Source organism: Rhinolophus hipposideros (genome assembly GCF_964194185.1).
Source record: "Rhinolophus hipposideros genome assembly, chromosome: 26".
NCBI lineage: Eukaryota > Metazoa > Chordata > Mammalia > Chiroptera > Rhinolophidae > Rhinolophus > Rhinolophus hipposideros.
The window spans coordinates 22,065,337-22,087,686 of NC_138072.1; the positions used below are offsets into that span (position 1 = coordinate 22,065,337).

Sequence of the window (22,350 nt, forward strand, 5' to 3'; positions counted from 1 at the left end):
CAAGACGTATGAGCTGGAACAGCAGGCACCACGACCCCATTTTACAGATGGGGCTGTGGGTACTACACAGGTGAGTGGCTGTCAAGGTCCCCAGCTGTTTAACGGCGAAAGCCAGGAGCTTATACCTCTCTGCCACATGCGATGCTGCAAAGAGTCACCATTCGGGTGACACGGCACGCGCCCACTGACCTGGTCTGATACATTGTACCAGTCGTAATCAAAGGAATGGACGTTCTTGCTCTGAGAAAACGATAAGATGAACAGGTTGTAGCAGGCTCGGGAGGCGTACAGCAGGATGACGGTCACGCCGACGGCGGTCACTTGACACACAGAGGAGCCCTGGAAAAGCGGGAGCCATGAGGGGCGTGCCCACTGCAGGTGCAGGACGCCGGCCTCCACCCAGAACTGCCTGCTCCCAGCTCGTGAGCCCGTCGGACCTCAGGGGTGCGGCAGCCTCCCCGACATGTCAGAACGCTCCACCTGCGGGCCTCAGACCCACTCCAGACCTCTCCTCATTCCACACCCCTTCCTAGAACTTTCAATTATCCGCACACAGATGGTTTAAAGCCTGGCAGTTGATTTGGACGTGCCTTTAATGGGGTTACAGTGTGAGCTATTTGTCTGAGGCCGTGTAAGAACAAAACAGTCAAATGGCTTCCCTGTTAAAGCTCTAAGTGTCACTGCCCAGCTCCAAGAGGACCTCCTCGGCCTCTGAGCCCAGTGCCCCGCCTCTGGCTTGGGGACAAACACTCTCAGAGGGACAGTGGTGGGGAAAAAGCTGTGTGGCTGGCAGAGGCTCTGTTGCTTCCTCAAAACCCAGCATCTTCTAAGATGGGAGTCCTGGAGTCCTGGCTTAGAATTACCGGAAATCAGTGATCTGTGCCCCAATTTAGGAAGCTGTCAATTCCCAAAGTCAGTTAAAGACCCCTAGCCAGAAAGATAGTTAACCAAAACACTAAAATTCATTTCTTGAGTTTTACATTTGGAAATCACTAACTAATTCCAAGATATTTAATTTGCCAGGGGTAGTTAGCTTGTTTGCCATGGTCATGACCCAAATGGTATTTGATAATTTAAAATTTAACCCCTCCTGTTAAAATTACAATTCTGTTTTTTAAAGCCTTGGATAGCCCCTATATGGGAGACAATACAAATAATAAGAAAGTTAAGGCAAAATCAAGTCTAAAAGTCATCAAAATTTATGAAAGAAAAACTACGCTAGACACAACACCACGGTGGACAGAGCCGCCTCACAATCTTCAAACCAAAGAGATGGCCTGATGGGCCACAGGGCAAAGGGGCAGACGGAAGTATGCCCCTGGGCACACAGCCCCCGCACTCTACAAGCAGAGGCGCCACAGAAACCACTCAACCGTTCTACCCGTGAGAAAACCAAGGCCCAGGGAGGCCACGTTACTTGTGGGGCTGGAGTCCCACAGCCAGTGGGTACCCCGGCATCTGCTCCCTGTCCTCACACTTCACTAAGCTTCTTGATGGAAAGAGAGCTGGGGACCAGGCTGATGGGGGGCACTGGGCACCACAGCCCCGGGGAGCCTACCAGCCCCGCTATGTAACTCTGGGGAAGGGAAAGGAGACCGCAGGTTCTAGGGTGTGAAGCACAGCAGTGGAAAGAGAACGGGCCAGGACCTGTGTGGCTCTGAACAATCACTGAGAGGAATGGCGTCCTGAGCTCCTGGGGCCATCCCCAGCGCTCCAGACCCCGCTCGTGGGCACACCAAGATGGCAGTGAGCCTGCCTCGGAGTCGCTATAGCAGTATGACCACGTGGAGAAGAGGACAGACGCTGGAACCGTACTGCTGAGGCCGAGTCTCAGCACTGCCTCTACCAGCTGCGTGCCCTGGGGCAACCTACTAACCTCTGTGCCTCAGTTTCCTTATGTATAAAGTGGGGATCATACATACTCTCACAGTCGTGAGGATTCTGTTAGTTTATACATGTCAAGTGTTTATAAAAGTGCCTGGAACAGTGAACATAAATGTGTTTCTGGGGCGGCCGGATGGCTCAGTTGGTTAGAGCGCGAGCTCTTAACAACGAAGTTGCCAGTTCAGTTCCCACATGGGATGGTGGGCTGTGTCCCCTGCAACTATGGTTGAAAATGGCGACTAGACTTGGAGCTGAGCTGCACCCTCCACAACTAGGTTGAAGGACAACGACCTAGAGCTGATGGGCCCTGGAGAAACACACTGTTTCCCAATATTCCCCAATAAAACTTAAAAAAATGTGTTTCTATTAATATTAGCACAATCCACCCCACTGGTCCTTTAAAATGGGGTTAAACCATTGCATGTATAAACCAGAGACTTAACTCTCTGCCAGGAATTCTGCACACTCCAATACACCGAGCCAGCGAGATGGAACCCTCCTCACATACAAAGGTCAGTGAACCACATACCTCTGTGTTTTGGCAACTGCAGTGTGGCTAATCATTGGGAGGCAGTCAGGTGTGAAAGGTGTGTGCAGAATCTGTCTATTTTTAGAACAAGTTGAATGGTGGGCGCTTGGCCTCGTTGGCACCCTTACCTTGGACTCCAAGTAAATGTTGGCTAAGGACATCTTAGAGATTTTGTAGAGACAGACGGAGAGAGAGATGGCACACAGCACAAAGAGTGTGTCATTGATGGCCACGCGCACGGACACGATCGCCTTCCTCTCCCCGCTTCCCGTCTTCACCAGTACAGCGCAGGTTAAATTCACCAACAGGAAGACAAGACTGATGAAGAGTGAGGCCAGGTAGAGGGGTAACCTGGATGGGACGAGACACAAATTTAAGGCACCGGGATCTGCATGCATATTCTGCGTCACTTGAGAAGGAACAGCCGGAAGCAGAACAGGCCCAAGTTAACAGACACCTCAGAGGTGGACTTTGGAGGTAGCCAGTCCAGGATTCAAATTACAAACTGGCAAACCAATTGTGCCCTCGCGAAGGTACTTAGCGCTCGGAGCCCCATTTCCTGTCCCTGGGAAGCTGTGAGGATTGTCTCAGCCGTGGATGCTGCCTGCACAGGACACACTCAGAGTATGAAGTGTGGGCCGGAGTCAGCTGGTTTCCAGGAGCCCACTACCTGCTCTGCGCTCGGGGGGCGGGGAAAAATCAGCCTGTGTGAGCTTCAGTGTCGTCACCTGAAACTAGACTAAATTATACCTACCTTACACCTGTCTTCGCGGACTGAAATGTTTATAAAGGGTTTTACCCCCAAAAAAGTCATGGATGAAGTGGGAGTTGGGTAGCACTCTCTCGTACCTAGGAACCCTCACTCCTGGATGTTGGGGTGCGAAATCTGCCACAGCACCTGGCCCAAGGCTGAACGCTGCCGGCTGTCCTTGTCACTGGCCATTTTGACCTTGCAGCTTCTCAGAGCCACACACGTCCTAAGTGACCTGTATAAGGTCTATATAAAGACTTCTCAGATTTGCTAGCACAGAAATCAGCAGCCTCAAGTTTCTCTTAAGCACAGACCGTATTTCCCTTAGGCAGATGTCTTCCAGAAGACGCACAATTAAGGAACAGGCCTGCTGGGCTCAAAGCCAGACAGGTTTCAGCTGAGTGTTTGTAAGTCCAAAACCAAGTCCAAGATCATCAACTGGAAGTGGTTTTGAAGCTAGAGAGTGATGTCTGCAAAAGCCATCACACATGAGGACAGGGAAAGCTGGATTGTAGGCCCAGCTCCAGACACGTAGCCACTGACAGGAGTTCGCGGGGTGAGGGAGGGAGGGACCAGGAGAGGGGCAGATGAATGGCTGCAGTTTTATTTCCTGCCCTCAGACGTCAGGACCATATAACAAACCCCCACGCACCCCAGCTAATTTGAATGGTATTTTATGTCTCGCAAATAATAATTTACTATCCACCGGGAAACTCACTGAATTTTCAGAGCCCACATTCTGTCAGAGGAAGTTTGCTGACCTCACTCCGCCTCATCCTTCAGATCATAGCTCAAATATCACGTCTTCCTAAAAGCTTTTCCTGACTCACCCTGCACCCCTTTACACACACACGTGAGCGCGCGCACGATCAGGTCTCTGACATCCGCTTTACTGGTCCCTGTACTTTAACCTCACAGACTGGTCAGTTTATAATAAAGCACACGGACACGGTCTGACCGACACCACCTCCTTCCTAGGTGGTAAGCTCCAGGAAGATGGAGACTTTGGCCCTTTCCTTCACCCTGTCTATCCACACTGTACACAGTAGGAGCTCAATAAATATGTCTGAGAAAGAGGGAGGGGGGAGGTAAGAGGGGGGAAGAAGGAAAGACCCCAGAAGCATTACACTGGATCCCTAACCAGGGTGGTCCTTTACTTTCCTGTAAACACTCCATCGCCTCAGCTATGAGACCGTCCCCCTTTCTGGGGGAAACACCTGAACTTGAGGAATTGCATTTTTCAAGGTGGAGAGGAGCGATGACAGACTCCTCCCTCCACAGCCCTGGGCTGGACACCGCATACCCCTCCAGCCGCTGCAGAGGTGACAGGATGGAGAAGATGCGGCCCAGGTGGCCGGGAAGATACTGGGAGGATGGGCAATGTGCACAGAACACAGTGGGCAAAGCATGATACGGGCAAAGGTGGATATGCAGGAAAGACCACACTGGGTTTGGGCTGGCGAGTGTTTGCTGGAGCTGAGCAGTTGCAGGGGACAGACAGGGTGGCAGAGAAATGGGACGGTGGATAAGCACAGGAATGACACGTGGCCATGTCTGCATTTGAGAAAGACGATTCGGGGCAGTGTCGAGCATGGACGGGATGAAAGGACTTCAGGCAGGAGACACGATGGCCCGGGGGCTGAGAAGGGAGGCGTGCCAGAGGTGTGACGACAAGGAACCAGTGGGACCTGGACACAGGGTGGTGCCATCAAAGGACATGAGAGAGACGCAGGAAGGGTACAGGGTGGTCAGAGCCACCCCAGGGGCCCCTGGGGTTGTGCCGCGTGCAGTGGGGACGGGCCATGCTTTGCAGTCTCTGAGATGCGATTTCATGTGCTTTGATGCACTCAAAGCTTTTCAATCAGAAACAATTATTTTGGAAAAATGAACATGAGTTACCAGGGTCAGGTTCTTTTACAGGACGCGCTCCCTGGTCAAGGCCCTTCCAACCCACCTCACTGTCTCACCGAGTGTCATCGTCCCTGCAGGTCCCTCTGCTCGTCCCGGCCAGCAGGCCCTCCGTCTGTCCACTGCCGCCCCCACCACACGTGCTGTTAGTGCCCTTCCCAGCACAGGGGTACACGGTTCAGTTCTGGGTTCCTAGGTTCCAGCATCTCCCGCAGCCGACAGCTCAGGAAGGGCGGCCCCACGACTGTGTCCCCAGCGCAGAAACACCATGCTGGGCTCAGCCTACCCGCCCGCACTTCCTGTGCAGGACACACATTTTCCCATTGTTAAGATCAGCATCATCTCGCCACATGGAAAACTACAGCCAACGCAGGAGTGTTTCCTCTAGGTCACAATCAGGGAAACACGAAATCTGCCTGTGACCTTGGGCCATCAGGCCAAGCTTCCGCCTCCTCCATCGACATGAGCTGGGGGTTCCGTACCTGCTCGCGGGGCTGCTGAGAGGCCAGGGGAGAACACACGGGGGGCACTTAGCACAGTGTCTGGCTCATGGTGAATGACTGTGGCTTTTACCTGTTCTCTACCACATTTCACGGATGGCGAAGTCGGGAATGGAGAGAGGGACAAAGGCAGAATCATTTGGGAGTCACCGAAAACCTGCATCCTAGTTCCTTCAAAGCCCTATTTCTTACTGTTTTATTATCTGCTGCACTTTTGTGAAGGGCGTGGGTTAGAAACATCCAGAACCCTCTGGAATCAGACCTGTCACGTCTGGGCCATTGCCAAAGTGTACACACATTTCTATCCACATGGCAGCAGTGAGTGTCTGGAAAAAGCACTGTCAGGACATCTAACTTTTCCAGATGCCTTCTCATGGGTCTGGTTTTAAATGCTACTGTGGATGTAAATTCTTATTCCTTTTTCTTTATTAAGAAAGCAGTACATGACCGCTGCAGGACACTGGGACAGTACCACGAGAGTGAAGGGTGAGAAAACCAGGCGTGACTTGCACCCAGACGGGGTGGCTCCCCCCATGCCCCCCCAATCCTGCCCCATGCCCTTCCCAGCTTGGGTTTTCACACCAAGCCTCCACCCTTCGCCTCGCCCTGCCTTCACCCGCCTGGCGTGAGAGAGAGAGCTGTGTGTCCTCATGTGTGACATGGAGATGACACCCCTACCCTCCGCTGGGAGGACACAGTGGGCCCTCTGCCTTCTTGTCCGGCTTTTTCCTCTGTCCTCACCCCACAGAACCTCTCATCAACAGCAAGTTCCAGAAAAAGGCTTCCCCTTCTCCTGTCAATACTTCCTCCACAGGGAGTCACCCTTGTGACCAGGCTGGGCTCTGCTCTGCTCTGCGGTCCTGCTGACATTCTCTCGGGCTCCAAGACCTACTCACTACACTCAAAGGTGCAAACTGGCTGGGCCGCCATCTCCTTGCAACCGTCCTGGAGCACCCCCACTTCCTCCACAGCCCAACATGCCCCTCATTGTCACTCCCCTCATTTCCTCATCTGAGCCTGTCCCTGGGGAACCCCTGGTTCCTCTTCGTCTTCTTCCTTCCCCAAAATGTTGACGTCCGGGGCACTCTCCTCCACAGCCAGTTCCCCGAAGTATGCTCACTCCTACCGCTTTACGGACAGCTTTTGTACGACCATGTTCAGAAAGCTCTGTCTCCGAGCTAAATGCCTCTGTCCTACGTCCAGACTCACGCTCCAACCAGCTGCCATTGAGGCCCTGTCACCTCAGCATGTCCACACTCAGTTCCTAATGTTTCTCCTCCAGTTTTCTGAACAACCATAATTTCCACCGTTAACTTTTCAGGCTGCTGACTGTGAAGCTCTCTGAAACATGCACACACACACACACACCACACACACCACACACACATCACACACACACACACACATCACACACCACATACACATCACACACACACGCACATCACACACACACCACACACACACCACACACACACCACACACCACACACACCACACAAACATCACACACACATCACACACCACACACACACACCACACATCACACACACACATCACACACACACACCATACACACATCACACACACACCACACACACACACACACATATTTAATCAGTTGTCAATCCCACAGGTTCCCTATTCCCACTCTCCCATCTGTGCCTCTTTCCCATCTCACCACCACCACCCTGCCCCACGCCTTCTGACCAGAACTAATGTGAGTGTTCTAATTCACCTCCACCCTGAACCCCACCCCGACCCTCCCGTCCCCTGCACTCCAGCATCGGCTCAATCTATGGCGCCCCGTGTGCTAATTAGCCAGCTCCCCACTGTCCCCAAAGCTCTCCAGGCGTCCCCACCTCCTGTCTTATACAAGCGGATGTTTCTGCTGAAAACCTTCCGGCCCCCTTGATTTCAGTCGAGTGCTACTCCCGGAGCCTATAGGGCCACCTGCTAAACAAAGCCTGTTATTGTCTTAAAGAAACACCCTGTGTTGTGACACTTGAAACAATATAAGACAAAGACTTATGATCCAACATTAAAAAGTCAGAAAGCAAAATTAGAAATGCGACAAAACTCCAGCCCTGTCTTGAAAAATGTATTCATAAAACTATAATGGAATATGTCACTGTATTCCCTTAGAGCTTCAGCAAATTTGTTCTACTTCTTTCCACATGTGTAAATGCACAAATTTCTATCTTTTTCTATTTTATAATTTTCTTCTAAAGACCTTACATAACTTTTGTAATGAAAAAAAACAACTTATAAAACTTAATTTTTCCCCCTTGGCCTGCAGCTCTGGAAGAAAGGGAGAGCTCTGGAGGGTGGAGAGTTTTAAAGGGGAGGCGGACAGAACAGACCTTATTAGAAGGGTATGTTTCCATAGAACAATGTTTTGGACATTGCCCTAAAACTACTTCTTTTCAACCCAAACCACAGGGTCAAGATAAATAGCCCAGATAAAAGACCAAAGCATAAGAAAATCAGTGGGACCCCAGCTTCTGGGAAGACCATTTCACTTGTGAGACCAGAAGGATCCAAGTCTGGCTGGTTAGCAAGCACAGAGCCGAGGCAGCCCCCATGCCCCACCCCCAGACACTTGTCCTCTGATCCTCAGGACAGGAAGTGCTGGGCTTGTGTCAATGTAACGTCACCACCTCCTACTATGCGGGGACAGAATTACCAGATTGTCTCCATTTCTCTTCCAACACCTTAGATTTCTTACAGAACAGGAAAAGCAAAGCCCGGCTCATTATAGCTTTTATTAAAAAAAAAGAAAAAATTGAAGACAGAGGGAAAACAGTTGCAAGTGTTTAAAAATCAAAGTACTCTTGTGCATTCCCATGCTCAGGGTTCACATTTCCTGATCCAAAGGTTAAAACAACATAGACCAAGAAAGAGAAAAACCAAACCGCATGGAGAGCAACTCCAATAAAACTCAGAGCAGTGGATGTGTTAGTGAAATGGGCGAAACAAAGTGGTTCTGGGCTGGGCTGAATATAAACTATCTTCAGAAACACAGAATTGCTACAGGAGCAGCGTGGCGTGGGAAGTTTCCACTAGTTCTAGACGAATGGCTTGTGATTCGCTGCAAGGTAGGGAAGCCAGTCCATCCGAAGCATCTGAAGGGGTAAGCTGTGGCCTGAAACGTCGGCTGTGGCATCTGACTTAAGAGAAACGGGGAGTCAGAGGAGACTACAGATGTGTAGAAACACGAGAACTCCCAGGATTCCTTCACACGTGGCCACTGAGTTATGAGATCTGAGTCAACGGGCTTCTCCCATTGAAACCTCACCCTCCCGGCTTCAGGAAGCCCTTCCCTTCTCTGGCCCAAACGTTTCACCTTTAACTGTGTTTCTCCCGCTTCTCTCTTCATCTCTACAAGACTGCTCCCCGTGAAAGCAGTCACACACCTCAGCGTAGCCTGTCTCGTCTGCACTTTGGTTCCAGGATCAAGTACCACCCCTGTCTTCTCATCTGACAGACCCCGTCTCCCTAGTGCACAGAGGTTGAAAACTTCAGTCTTCCTTTCTGACCAGTGCTTTCACAGCACACTTCTAGAAACTTCCACACCTTGTTACCCCGGCCTCAATCAAGCATTTCCAAGATAAGACTGGCTCCGCGATCCAATCAGAATATTCCCCCGCCCCAGCCTTCATGCATTCTCTGCTCCCAGGCCCCCCTTCCACCCTCCACCCCCTACTGACCCCCATTTCAGGTGAGGGGCTGGTGGGCCTCGGTTACCAGCAGCGCGGAGGAAAGGCTGTTTTATCAGAGGCAGAAGGACTGTCTACTTGGACTTGCTACTTGAAACTGCCCTCCTTGGGACCAGCGCCATTTCATGGTGGGCTCTGAAGTCCCAGCCGAATCGTCTAGTAGAAACACGAACCAAACAACCCAAAAAGTAGTGAAGGGAGACAGCAAGATCAGGTGAGAAACAAATGGCACCAAAAGTCTCGTTACCTGGATCCTGGCTCCATACTGTCACCTAACTTTCTGAAGTTCAGTTTCTTTGATTGCAAAATGAGGATGAAAATATATACTTCCAGAATTTTAACTAAAAAGTCTTTATAAATTTAAGGTAGACATATACAGAGGGTGCCCCAAAAATGTATACACATTTTAAGAAAGAAAAACTGTATTAAAATTGTAATACTCAATATATTCCGCTAGCAAAAGATGAATAAAGTCACATTTGACTTCTGCAATTACAAGAGGTGCTCAAAGTGGTTCCCATCAGCGTCCAGACACTTCTGATTACGGCAAACTACTGCTTGAGCAACGTTGACCAAAGTGTCTACTTGTATACATTTTTTTGGTACCCCCAGTATACCTAAAATTTTAAATGCATACATTTTGGAATATTTTAAAAGCAATAAAATAATTAAATTTTTACTTTGATTCAAGAAAGTGACCAAAGTCACCTTTCCAGAAATGTCTGCCCATGGCGCAGAGCTCTCCTGAGCAGGGACAGCAAGACACCCGCCTCATGCCCTCGGACGCCTGCTCTCCCTTCCCCAACCTTGGCCAAGCCTGACCTCTCTCAGCCACTGGTTCTTTGCTGCTGGGGGTCACAGAGCTCTACAGAAATCTGAGAAAAGCTACAGGCCCTCCCCACAGGAAGAACATGGATATCCACCTCTGCACATGAACTTGGCGCCCTTTCTAGACTGCAAGCCTCTCCTGTCCCGCAAGCTCAGGCCTCTCTTCCTCCACCAAATTCCTGTGACTCCCACGTCCACAGAGGCCACAGCAGAGACCGCCCACGCGCCTGACACGTCACAGATGGCACTTGGCCTGATTCTGTGAGTTGCTCTGCTGTTTTGGACATCTGTACAGATGGAGCGATAATCTTTCCAGGACACAGACTCCATCTCTGCCTCAGGGTGCCTGAGTGCTACGATGGTCAACAATGTATCTGTTGGACGTGGGCGGAACTGCAAACCAGCAGCTGTGTGGCGAGTTAGGGCGACTGCACACGGACCAGGCAGCTCCGGAAAACAGCCTAGGGACGAGGGGGGCCAGGACACCAGATGGAGGGTGGGGCTGCGGGGACGAGGACCTACCACAGCTGCACCCACACCCAGAGAGTGGGGAAGGGATGCCGGGCCACATGCCAGCATCTTCAGGGAACCCTCTGCCTTCGGCTGAGGCCCTTTACTTCCCATGTGCCTGAGCCAGCAGCATGCATCGATTTTATTCCCCACTCTTTTCTCCCTGGTTACGAAGGACACCAGGCTCTTGGTTCTAAACGAGGTAGACATGCTGCAAGACCTCGAAACCCTGCTTCCACAAGCCAGCTCCACGCTGGGCAAGCAGGACTGCTTCGGGCAGCCCCCGGAGCGCTGGCGTGTGCCAGCCCCAGCTGCAGAAACAGGCTATTGTGTCAGCCTTTCACCCGCTTTCTCAGAGAAAAATGCCCCGGGTACTTACCGGTATTTGAGTAATTCTGGAGAATATTTGGACTTAGCTTTGAAAATCACCTGCAATGACAGAAAAACATGGCAGGTTGAGGATTCAATAAGCTGACACCAACAAGCTGATATCACCGCTGAGCAGTCCCCTTTCCCTTGATATCCAGGCACGGGGGTGGGTTTCTGAAACGGAGTGTCTGCTTTGTCAGAAAAGTGGTATGGCTAAATATTTTTAGGCTGTGCAGACACATTTAACATGAAGGTATTTTAAAATGTTTGAAATGGTTTTGAAAAAAGTAAAGGTATTACTGGTCTTCTCTGATTTTAAGATTTGTATTTGGGCCCGTACTTCCCCTAGAGATAAGCCGTCCACCGTCACGTTGTTAGAAGTTTCACTGGCACCAAAATAATGGAGTTTGACTGTAAGTGTCCATCTCCCGGGCGTCAAACTGGGCTGCACAGTAAAATGTCGCTGGACTGCGGCACACACATCGGTCACAGGACAGGTGCTGTGTGCTTGCAGGTAGGTCTGCAGACCTCGGGAGCCAGCACAGCGCCAGCCTGGGGGAGCCTCGGAGAGGGGCATGGGGAGGCGGGAAGCAGGTGTGAGCTCCAGCCCCAGCCAGTGGGCTGCTCTTCCCAGGGTGTGAGGAGCTTGGGAGGCGAGCCCTGGCGGATCGCGGGGCCGGGGGCTGGCTGAGGGGCACGTGCAGAACAGTGCTAGGCTCGTGCATTCGCCATCCTAGGTCCCTGGGGTTGGGAGCAGCACTGGGAGAAGGAAAGAAAGGAATGGAAGTGCGGAGAAGAGGATGTTTTTCAGATGATCTAGTGAGTATCAGAAGAGCTGCACCCCAGGCTTCCTAGCAGATCCTCCTGCATCGGGTTCCTAAACGTGCCCTCAGCTGCAGCCTCTCCTGAGCCCCATCCCTGTCTCCTGACTAACCCCCAGCCATGCACCCCCCTCAGCTCTCTTGGAACTCAGGATTTGCTCAGCTTGCAAATATCTAACAGGAGAGACACACTGCTCGAGGTGCAACTACCCGAGTTGTAAGGAGTGAAGAACAATGGGGTGGGGAGCAGGAGCCTGGTTCTGGGGGAGCGGAGCAGGGCACAGCTGCTCTGGGACCCAGGGGAGCACAAGGGGGGCAGGTATCGGTGCCCCCTTCTCTGAGGAGGAAACACTGAGCTATCAGTTTCCTCCAGGGACACTGGAAAGTCACCCCAGGAAATCACCTGGTGGATGGCAAGTGCCCGGCCACATGTACTGACGCAGCGGTCACACGGGGTGGGGACCCTCTGTGTGACTCCCTGGGCCCGTACCCAGAAGACACAACATATGCAACAGGAGCAGCACCTTCCCTTGGGAGCCTTTGAGAGGCGTTCTCCTGAGACCCTTCAGTGCACTTCTCAGGCTTACGTGGGCACCTTGTTAAAGAGCCAAATCCCAAGGCGCCAGCCCTGTGGCCTGGCCCGGGCAGCAGGGCCCAGGAATGTGCATTTAAGAAGCTCCCGACCGTGTGATTGACAGCAGGCCCCAGGACCACCTCTTGAGAAATACTGGTCTAAAGGGAACAAAACTGCCTGAGCTGATATTCTTGAATAGCTTTGCAATCATTGATATAAAACACACTGAAACGGGTGACTACAATGATCAGATGACACCAAAGAGGCAGGAAGGTGCTGAGAACACAGACTGGGCAGCTCATGGTCCTCGGACAGCCTCGCACACACACTCACGCCTCAGGACCTCAACCCACAGACTCAATGATGGGGAACAGGAAGGTGCTTACAGACTTTATAGTACGCAAATCTACCCTGTTAAGAATAGTCCCCCTTTTAAAACATCATTTTCAGAGCTTCACAGGCGAGCATTCCAAACTGACGGGAGAATTAGTTGGTTTCTGATATGAGTTTTGTCTCTGTCAGAAGTCCTTTCGGAAGCAGGTAGGAGGCAGGGAGCTGCATTGTAAATAAGCTAAAATATCTGGTGACACAAACGGATGGCCTGAGCACAGGGCCCTCGGTTACAGGAGCCCGGAGTTCACCTCCGACAGCCTCCCAGGGGACTGTAGGCAAGTCACATCACCTTTGGTATTTCCGTGCGGCCCACAAGGAGCAGAAAGGTTACAAACCAGCCTCTCTCGGGAACAAGGAGTAGGCGAATACATGACTGCAAAGTGCTGTTACAGACATAACACTGCTTCACGTACCGCGGCCCAAAGCTCTCATAAAAACGCTCTCCGGCTGAACAGCGCTTGGGGGGCTCGCTTTTAATAACCGAGAGAATTCTTCACAGGTATCAAAGTGAGGAGAACAAACTACCGTGTTTTAAAAAGTGTTGGACCTTGTCACGGAAATACGCAAATATTGTGTTAGTATTTCTCCACACTGAGTGGGGCTCATCCGTGACAGGGGACTTCTGCCAAGTCCCTCCGTTTACTCTCACTGGCCCAGGCCTATGGCAGCCTCGCCGGCACCCACCATGGGACAGCGACCCCCACCTATGGACTCTGCTCTGTGCAAAGCGCTGTCAGGAATGAAAGAAAAACATGACCAGTTCTGCCTTCACAGGGCTCACCGTCCTAGTGGAGAGGAAAGATGTGGACAGAGGAAACAACTGGAGGAGATGCCAAGCAGAAAGCGGCAGCCACAGCTGGGCAGAGCCCAAGCAGCTGACCCCCAGGTCGTGGGCTCAGCCTCCCCGTGACGTCAGCCCTTCTGCGCTCCTTGGTCACATGCCGCCCCAGCTCCCAGGTCAGGAGAGAGCACGGGTGGGCCCGGGTCAATCGGAGGCTCATCAGCTCCCAGCTCACTCCCACCACTCGCTCAGCGCTGGGTCTTCCAGGCCTGGGAGCTGCAGAACGACATACCATGCCAGCCCAGAGCTGCAAAAGCAGGTGACACTCCCACCTGGAGGTGCCGCCCCCCTACCCACCACCCTCCTTTATAAATGAAGGAAGGTTCCCAGACCTTCCTTCCCACGGCCCCCGGCCAAGGCAGCTCCATCCACACAGGTCTGGTGGTGGGTGGACTGAACGAAGTCAGGAGTAGCAGGACGACCTCTAAGGCCAGCCTGGGCCCCAGAACGTTCTTCTGGGGACACGGCGAAGAACAGGGGTCCCAGCCAGCACTGTCAAATATCTGGTCCAGTACTCAAGCTTCATGAACAGTCTTAGGCTTTGCCCCAACCATTCCACTTGTAAGAAAGTATTCGGAGGCAGGGCTTCTCCAGGTGTTTCCACCGAATTGGAAATAAACGCGGCTGGAGGCAGAGACCAAACAGATCTGGAACTGCTGGGTTAAACAGTTTTCTTCCCTGCAGGAATTCCCAGAGCCTTTCGAAAGCTAATGTTGTAAATCTCTAAGTGGAACCTATGGCTTGTAAGCAGCTGCCCAAACTTATTTGGCCATTTTAAGTCTTCCTAGTGAGTGTCCCATGGAGCGGAGTTTGGGAACAGATGGAATGCTCACTGCAGCCCCAATACTAGTAACAATGACAGATAAGAACCACCCCCCCACACAGCAAACAGGAAGCAACAACTTTAAAACCACACTGAGCCTTTGCCCCGTGAACACGGACACCAATCAAGCAGTGTACTTATGCTTGATTATGAGGGGTCCCTGGGGTTAGGGACCCTGAAAGGGACCCAGAACCCCCACCCCACAGAATGACTTGAGCAACAATAGGGGGAACCCCCAGCAAGACTCAACCTGTGACACCATTAAGTTCTCATTCCTGCCTGGAGGAAGAGTCAGCCCGGGTAAAGGCTGGTATTAAATAAATCACTTGGTCCTCTCTAAGCTAAAAGCAAAGGCGGAAACAACATGAAGGTGAAAGCCTGGACGGTGAGTTGGAAAGGTTCTAGCCAATCGTGATCATCTGTGGCAATTCGAGGTCTTGAATTCCACTGGGCCTGTGCGAGCTGTGCTTGGAAACACTTCCTTTATTCCTCAAGCTACTCCTTACACTTAAGGTGCTCAAAGTCGTATTTCACTTCCTGGCATGTCAAACTGATGTAACTACATATACATATATAAATGTGTGTGTGGATATATATTTAATTACAGTATATAATGTCTATCTTCATAAACTACATACATGTCTGGACCGAGTTTTCAAACAAAATAATCCAAACTCTCGTACCCACCCCACGCCCATCCATGTTCCAAGAGACTTCCCTAAAGCCTCATTAGGGCCCAGAGCTGGAGCTGAACCGCCTGGGCTAAGGCCTGCGGGTCTCTTATTGGGCTGCCCGCCTCCTACAGTCTGCGCTGGCTCCCACTGACCCCACCAGGGCTCGGCTGGAGGAGGAGCCGGCTCCTGGGAGGAAGGCAGACAAAGACTAATTACCGCTTCCTATCTCAGCACTACTGACAGCACCGGCTCTGCCACTCGATACACAAGCAGGTCCACAAAACCAGACAGGCTGCCATAGACAGGGACAGGGTGAGTGCCGAGGGGACAAACGATGCCAGGTGAGAATGCCGAGTCACCACATTCAGACTGGTGGTGGTCACAAGGTTCCTCTGACAACGAGCACTCGAGCACTCCGTGTGGTCTCAGGAATTGTGAAAATAAGGAAAAGCTGGTCCCTGAGCCCAAGAAACTCACAACCAGACACAGACATGCCTGTGGTCTGAGGAGGGCAAATGTGTGAGCTGGCGTGGGAGGCGTGGGGGGCGTGGGGCGGCGTGGAGGGGGTATGGGGGGCGTGGGGAGGCATGGGGAGGCGAGGGGAGGCGCGGCGAGGCATGGGGAGGTGTGCTGAGGTGGGGGGAGGCGGCCCACTCCTTGACAAGGAGCCGGCGGGACAGTGACCCTGCAGTAGAGGGAGTGGCCCAGCTGCTTCTTGGGGAAGCTTGATCAGGAAAGGAAGTGAGTGAAGGAAGGTCCAGGTTCCATCCCTCCCCTTCCCATCTACACCGTCTGTGAAAACACCAGGATTTTCCCAGAGTCCCCATGGTGCTGAAGTGATGGGAGGGGAGCAGGACTGAAGACAAGAGCGGAGAGAAGCAGCCGCTTTCCCCAGAAACTCCTGTCCTCTCATAGCAATAAGGCCCTGCCCCCAGGTCACGGATCCCTTCTGGTCTCAGCCACATACCTACGGTATTAAAAGTCCTACTTAGAACTAAAGCCACTGAGAGGAAAGCTGGTGACTTTCCTAAGATGCAGTTCAGGTTTGGGAAAGACACACGTGCGTGATCCTGGCTTCTCCCATTCCTGTTCCAGGCAGGCCTGAGGGAAGGCTGGAAAGCCTGCTGGACCCCCTTCTGCCCCCTCCTATGCGGGTCTGGGCTCCCTCGCCCCCTCTGTGGGCGCACACAGAGCCCTCAGCGACCCCAGGCCTTCACACCACCTTTCAGATGACGCAGAAAGGCCAGGGATCGGTATGTGACGTACTTGAGCAGGATCTCGAAGCAGCTGCTGGCCTCTGCCCCCACCCCCTTATAAATCACTGTCCCTGGATGTCACGACTGTTCCCACCCTTGAACTCCTGCCTGCCTGTTTTTCTCCCACTGATTCAAGTTGGTTTTCACTGTCTCACAGTCATTATTCCTAATGTCATGTTGGCTGCTTCTGTCAGAAACATCCCATGCTATTCTTTGTGGATATGACAGTGTCCCTTGTGCATTCAGCAAACTAACAAAAGTAACCTCTTCTGTCCCAGAAGCAGCGTCTGTGACAAGTAAATGAAGCACTGTGCGTCCAGACATGCACTTTATTCAGAACTTCTCTGTGTAGCCATTTTGCTTTACAAATCCCCCCACAAAACGACCCGTGTCTCCACGCCCTCACTTCTGTGCCCTCACTCCCTGAAGTGCTGCCCTGCAGACACTTCCCAATCCGCCCAACTTTGCAGGCTCTGGACCCCAAAGCTGGACCCCTGACCCCATGTGCTGGGGTTTGGCCTGTGGGCTAAGGGTCTTGGAGTAACAGAGCAGGTCTGAAACTGTGCCAAGCAGGCTGAAGTCTAACGAACGCAGCACGTTATTTACAGTGGCCAGGACGGGGAGGCAGCCTGGGGGACCACAGACAGAATGGATAAGGAACATGCGGTGTATCTATATTAATACAATGGAATATTACTCAGCCATAAAAAACAAGGAAATCGTGCCATTTGCGACAACATGAATGGACCTAAAAGACATTATGCGAAGTGAGTCAAGGAAAGGCAAATACTGTATGGTTTCACTTATATGTAGAATTTTTAAAAAATAAATGAATAAACAAAAATAGACCTATAGATACACGAAACAAGCTGACGGTTGCCAAACGGGAAGGGGGTGGAGAAGTTGAGTGAAACACAAAAAGCTGTCCCAAGAGATCAGGTGATTTCACTACAGTTAGTAAAAAGGTTTTTAAAAAGGAGGATATTGGGCTACATAAAAAAGAAAGTAACCAGTATGTCTCTACTCTAACACACACAATTTTTAAATGTCTATATAGGCAACTTTGTTTGAAAACGTTACAAATTTGTGGCAGATTTTAACTTTATTATAAAACTTGTTAAGTCAACACAAAGAAACCACAGAGCAAACACTCTGTACCTGGGGTAGCTCCGCAAGCTGTACACTAGTGTCTGCTCCAGTGTGTCTTACGTTTAATAAAGAAAAAGACACCCCTGAACCCCTGGCATCCCGGAAGCGCCCTGGTTCTAACCCTCCCTCCTCCGCAGAGGTCACCACCACCTGAATTTGGTGTTATTACCCAGGCCGGCTTACACTTTCACTATTTATGAGCACATTCACAAACAACATACAGTGCATGGTTTCTCACTCCATTTCAATGTATGAACACCTTCCATCCCCTTTTGCAACTTGTTTGCTCACCCATCCTGACACATTTGCCATGTGTGGATGCTGAAACACACAGCTCAAGGTCATGCACTGTCACCAGGACCTGGGATTCCACGGTTCACAGTCCACAGCTGTGTCCACCCACAGCACAGAGACATCTAGAGTCGGTTAAGAGTGTGGCCTCTGGAGCTTGCTCACCTGGACTTGAATCCCAGCTCCACCAATGTGTGTGTGACTCTGGAAACATCGCCTAACCTCTCTGTGCCTCAAGTCCTTCATCTGCACAGTGAGGTGCCCACCTCATGGGTTTTTGTGAGGATGAGGCAAACTGGCTACCTGGGGCACTTAGGCAAGCGCCTGGCACCTCACAGACGGGAAGTGCTTGCTGCTATTTGTCCTGTGTATTTTCTCAAACCATTTCCCTCCGTGCTCAGCTACCAAACTGTGAGCACAGATGCTTTCTTGACCATACAAGGAACCTTCGTACTCAGAAAGTTAGGAGCCACTGATGCATTTGCTCCGGTGTTCCTCTGTGCTGCCCACTTCCTGACATTTGGGGGAAGTTCTGCAAACCTGAGGGCCTGCTGTCCCGGGGACAGTCATTAGCTGCCTTGGTATGTGTCTCCACATGGTAAGTGCCATCATTCACCAGGGAAGGGCGACACGAGAGCCCAAGCGGTGATTCCTGCCTTTGTGCAGCCATCCCTAAGGAGGAGCAAGTGACAGCTCCGCTCGGCACCTCAGGCCCACTCTGTGCAAACACGACATCTCTGCAGAGACTGCCACGTTCTTAAGCTGAGGGCCCACGACAGAGAAAGGGTCTGCGGTCCCCGCCACACAACTCTGGGTGCAGCGGCCTCAGGCCAAGGCGAGCTCTGTGTCCAGGTGTGAGGGGGTCCTTGGGAGGGGCTGGGTTCCCAGCTCAGCTCTGCACCCTGTCACCTCCTGTCTTTGAACTTGGCAAGCACGTGGTGTATGGAGCGAGTCCTGCTCACTTCCTGGCCTCACGCTGACCCTCAGAGCACAGAGCTCCAACCACTTAGATGCGTTTCTGCACATGTGACTGTGAGACCCACAATGACTGTCCTCTGGATTTCTGTGAAGCCACGTCCCTGAAGGACCCTCAGACTCTCTGGAGAGCCCTCTTCCTCAAGTGTCTGTGTGTACACGTGTACATGTATGTCTATACGTGTAAGTGTGTGTCTCACCCCAACCGTCAGTCAGGGGCACACCTCACCTGGATGGCTCCCACGCTCAGCACTCATTCAGGAAATGGTGAAGTGGACAGAGGCCCCACCTGTGAAGGCACCTCCCCGGCTTCCTCCCTCCCTAATGCGTCCCTCTCCTACTTCCAAGTTCTCTCTCTCCTCCACCCTCCAGGGGGACGAGGGCCTCCTGTCCTGTTACTGGAACTGGGCCCCAACGAGCCAGGCCGTCCCAAGGCTGGGCCCACAGTTAGGTTGGGCAGCAGGCAGCCCAAGAGGGCAGGGGGGCCCTGCAGAGCACTCCCCCTCCAAAGGCTCCCCAAGTCAACACGGAACCCGGGCCTCAGTTTCCCTCTTTCCCACGTTCTCTCGTCACCTGAGCGTCTGGATGAGGGGCGCGGCGGGCTACATGACCACGAATGTGCATCCCTGATGGACTTTCTCTCCTTTTCCTGAGCTCAGGAAAGGGTTAGTGCAAACATTCACTAAGGTGCCTTCTACTCTGAAACGCTATGCCATGAAACGCCTTCCCTCAGGGCAGCCTGCATGCTCTGCCCCGCGAGGCCCAGTGGGGATCGCTGCAGCCTCACTTCTAAGTGGGCATGGGCCCTCTTGTCAGGGGAGGTGGGGACGCGGGCCCAGAGGTCCCCAGAACAGCAGTGCCCCCGCCAACCCGCTGCCTCGTGGGGAGCCACCTGCTGGCTCCCTGGCCCAGGTGGAGACTGCCATTTCGGGTGAGCTTTCTGGCAGGATTCTCCCCCTTCGTGTCAGGGCTGAGCCACACAAGGTACTGTTATCGCCATTATGTTTCTGAGCTGCTTCTGCCACACCTGCAGGTCAGTTTACAGCCAGGGCCCTGTCCACGATTATTGCAAGTGAGCTTAAACAAGGTCACGCGTTACACAAGGAGGAATCGTCACAGCCGAGGGTGCGTAGCCGGGGTCACTAGCCAGCCAGACCCAAAGGCTCCCTGAAAGAAGGCCTCCCCAAAAGAAGGGCTCTGTGCAGTGCGTCATGTCAAAATCCTGGCGGCAAGTCCTGCCCAAACAAAATAAGTTAGCGGTGAAAATGCCTCTGTTCTTCCCCTCCCCAAACACAAGATAACGTTCTGCCTCAGAAATGAGGGGAATTATGAGGTTTCCTGGAACTCTTGCCCTTGCTAGGAGCACTCTGCTATTTGTTATGGACTGAATGTCTGTGCCCCCCACATTCATACGCTAAAATCCTAACCCCCAATGTGACAGTGTTAGAAGGTGACACCACTGGAAGGTAATTAAGTCATGAGGGTGGAGCCCTCACGCAGGGGATCAGTGCCCTGATGAAAGGGACCCCACAGAGCCGGCCCCCTCCCCCACCCTGCCCTCTCTCCACCACATGAGGACACAAGGGGAAGTTGTCCTCTGGGAAGAGAAAGAGGGCTCCCGCCAGAGCCCGGCCATGCTGCCACCCTGATCTCAGATTTCCAGCTTCCAGGACTGTGAGAACTGAATGTCTGCGGTCTAAGCCGCCCGTCTACTGTATTCCATCGTGGCAGCCCAAGCTGACCGAGACAGTATTTATTAGGTCACGCTCCTTGTATCCTGCCCAAGAGGCCGGCCATCCTACCTCCTCGAGAGGAAGCAACATAGTGAGAGAAACTCCCTCTGGTCCACCCCTGGAGCTGCCACCAGCTCGTTGTGGCTACTGGGCAGGGCCGTTGGGGACAGGGACCAGATGGTGAGGGACAAACCCACATCATCAGACACAGGAGGAACCGAGAATGCTCCACCCCAAGCAGAGGGCACTCGGACAAGACGCAACGTATGCCATCGACTCTGTGAAAGGCTGGCTGTCCTGGGAGGAAGGATTACACTTGCTCGGCATGGCTCATGGGGTGGGGATGGAGTGAACCAGCCTTCCCCAAGCACCACCCATCCATCCTGATGTGGGTCGGGACCCCAGGAAGCTGCTGTGAACAAACCAGGGCAAATGGATTTGACTTACATTGAAACAGCAAAAGCCACTGGTTCTTTTTAAAACATGTATCCTAGAGGGAGATTCATACAGGAATCAATTAGGAACCTACTTCCTGGCAGTGCTGGTGGTGGATGGCAGACTGAATGCTAATAAGGAAACTTTTACATGCGCATATACACACGCGCTCACATGGATGTCAGAGGCACACTCAGTCACACACACAGGGGTTCACAGAGGTGCACACACAGGCACTCGCAAGTACATGCATGCAGGCATGCACACACACAGGAATACACACAAGTACACACACGCAGGCATGCACACAGGAGCACACACACAGGAATACACACAAGTACACACACGCAGGCATGCACACAGGAGCACAAACACAGGAATACACACAAGTACACACACGCAGGCATGCACACAAGCACACACACACAGGAATACAGAGAAGTACACATACGCAGGCATGCACACAGGCGCACACACACAGGAATACACACAAGTACACACACGCAGGCATGCACACAACACACACACCCATCTCCAGGTTTCAGGAGCTACAGGTGAGAGGAGCTGGCACCACCACACTTTCCCTAAGGGGAGGCCACGTGTCACTGCCATTTGCAAGCATAAAGCTGCATCGTGGTGGTAAAAGTTGATCTGATGACACGGTGGATTGGTAAAGGCAGAGTCAGAGCTGGGGCCTGACCCTGAGGACTGCGGTGAAGTCAGGCAGGAGCCTGGGTTCCTGCTGTGAGGAGACAGAAAGAGCCCCTAACCGAGGGAAAGAAACAAAGACACACACAGACAGTAGTTCCTTCACCGCTCCCACCTGGGGCTGAGCACCACAGTTGCCCTTTTCCAGGTGAAGGAGGCTGATACTGCCTCAGGGAGGTCAGTACTGGCTGGGGGGGGGCCACAATGGGGGCCAAGCCAGGATTCAAACACAGCTCTGCCCACAGGGCCCCTGATCCTTCCACTCCGACTGCTGCCTCCTGAGTTAAAGGCCTTCACTGGAGCACCATGACCCCCAGGCCCACTGGGAGCTCAAACACTCACCATGACCTCAGGGCCCCACCATGAGCCCCAAGGCCTTGCCATGAGCCCCCAGGCCCTTCCATGAGCCCCCAGGAGTTGCCATGAGCCCCGGCCGCCTCCATGAGCCCCCAAGCCCTGCCATGAGCCCTCAGCCCCTTCCATGAGCCCCCAGGTCCTGCCATGAGCCCCGGCCCCCACAACAGCCCTCTTGCAGCTTTCCAGTCACCCTCTAAGGCGTGGTACAGTCCTGGTTCCTGCGTCAGCGTCCATTTGTCACACCACCTCTCCTCTCATCAACAGGGTTCACTTCTCCTTTCCGTCCTGGAACCCTCCCCCCTCTTGAACGGCAGGAATCTGTCACA

General features: G+C 52.6%; 1 protein-coding gene across 2 annotated transcripts in view; it reads right to left on the bottom strand.

Moving 5' to 3' along the window:
* GPR137B (G protein-coupled receptor 137B) overlaps window positions 1-22,350 on the bottom strand; it is a 38,890-nt gene that overhangs the window by 12,374 nt on the left and 4,166 nt on the right. For both annotated transcript variants that reach the window (XM_081039143.1, XM_081039144.1), the window contains exons 2-4: window positions 11,005-11,054; window positions 2,542-2,764; window positions 190-339 (exon numbers count right to left, since the gene is read on the bottom strand). In XM_081039143.1, the coding sequence (XP_080895269.1) occupies window positions 190-339; window positions 2,542-2,764; window positions 11,005-11,054 (423 nt within the window). The remainder of the gene's footprint in view (window positions 1-189; window positions 340-2,541; window positions 2,765-11,004; window positions 11,055-22,350) is intronic.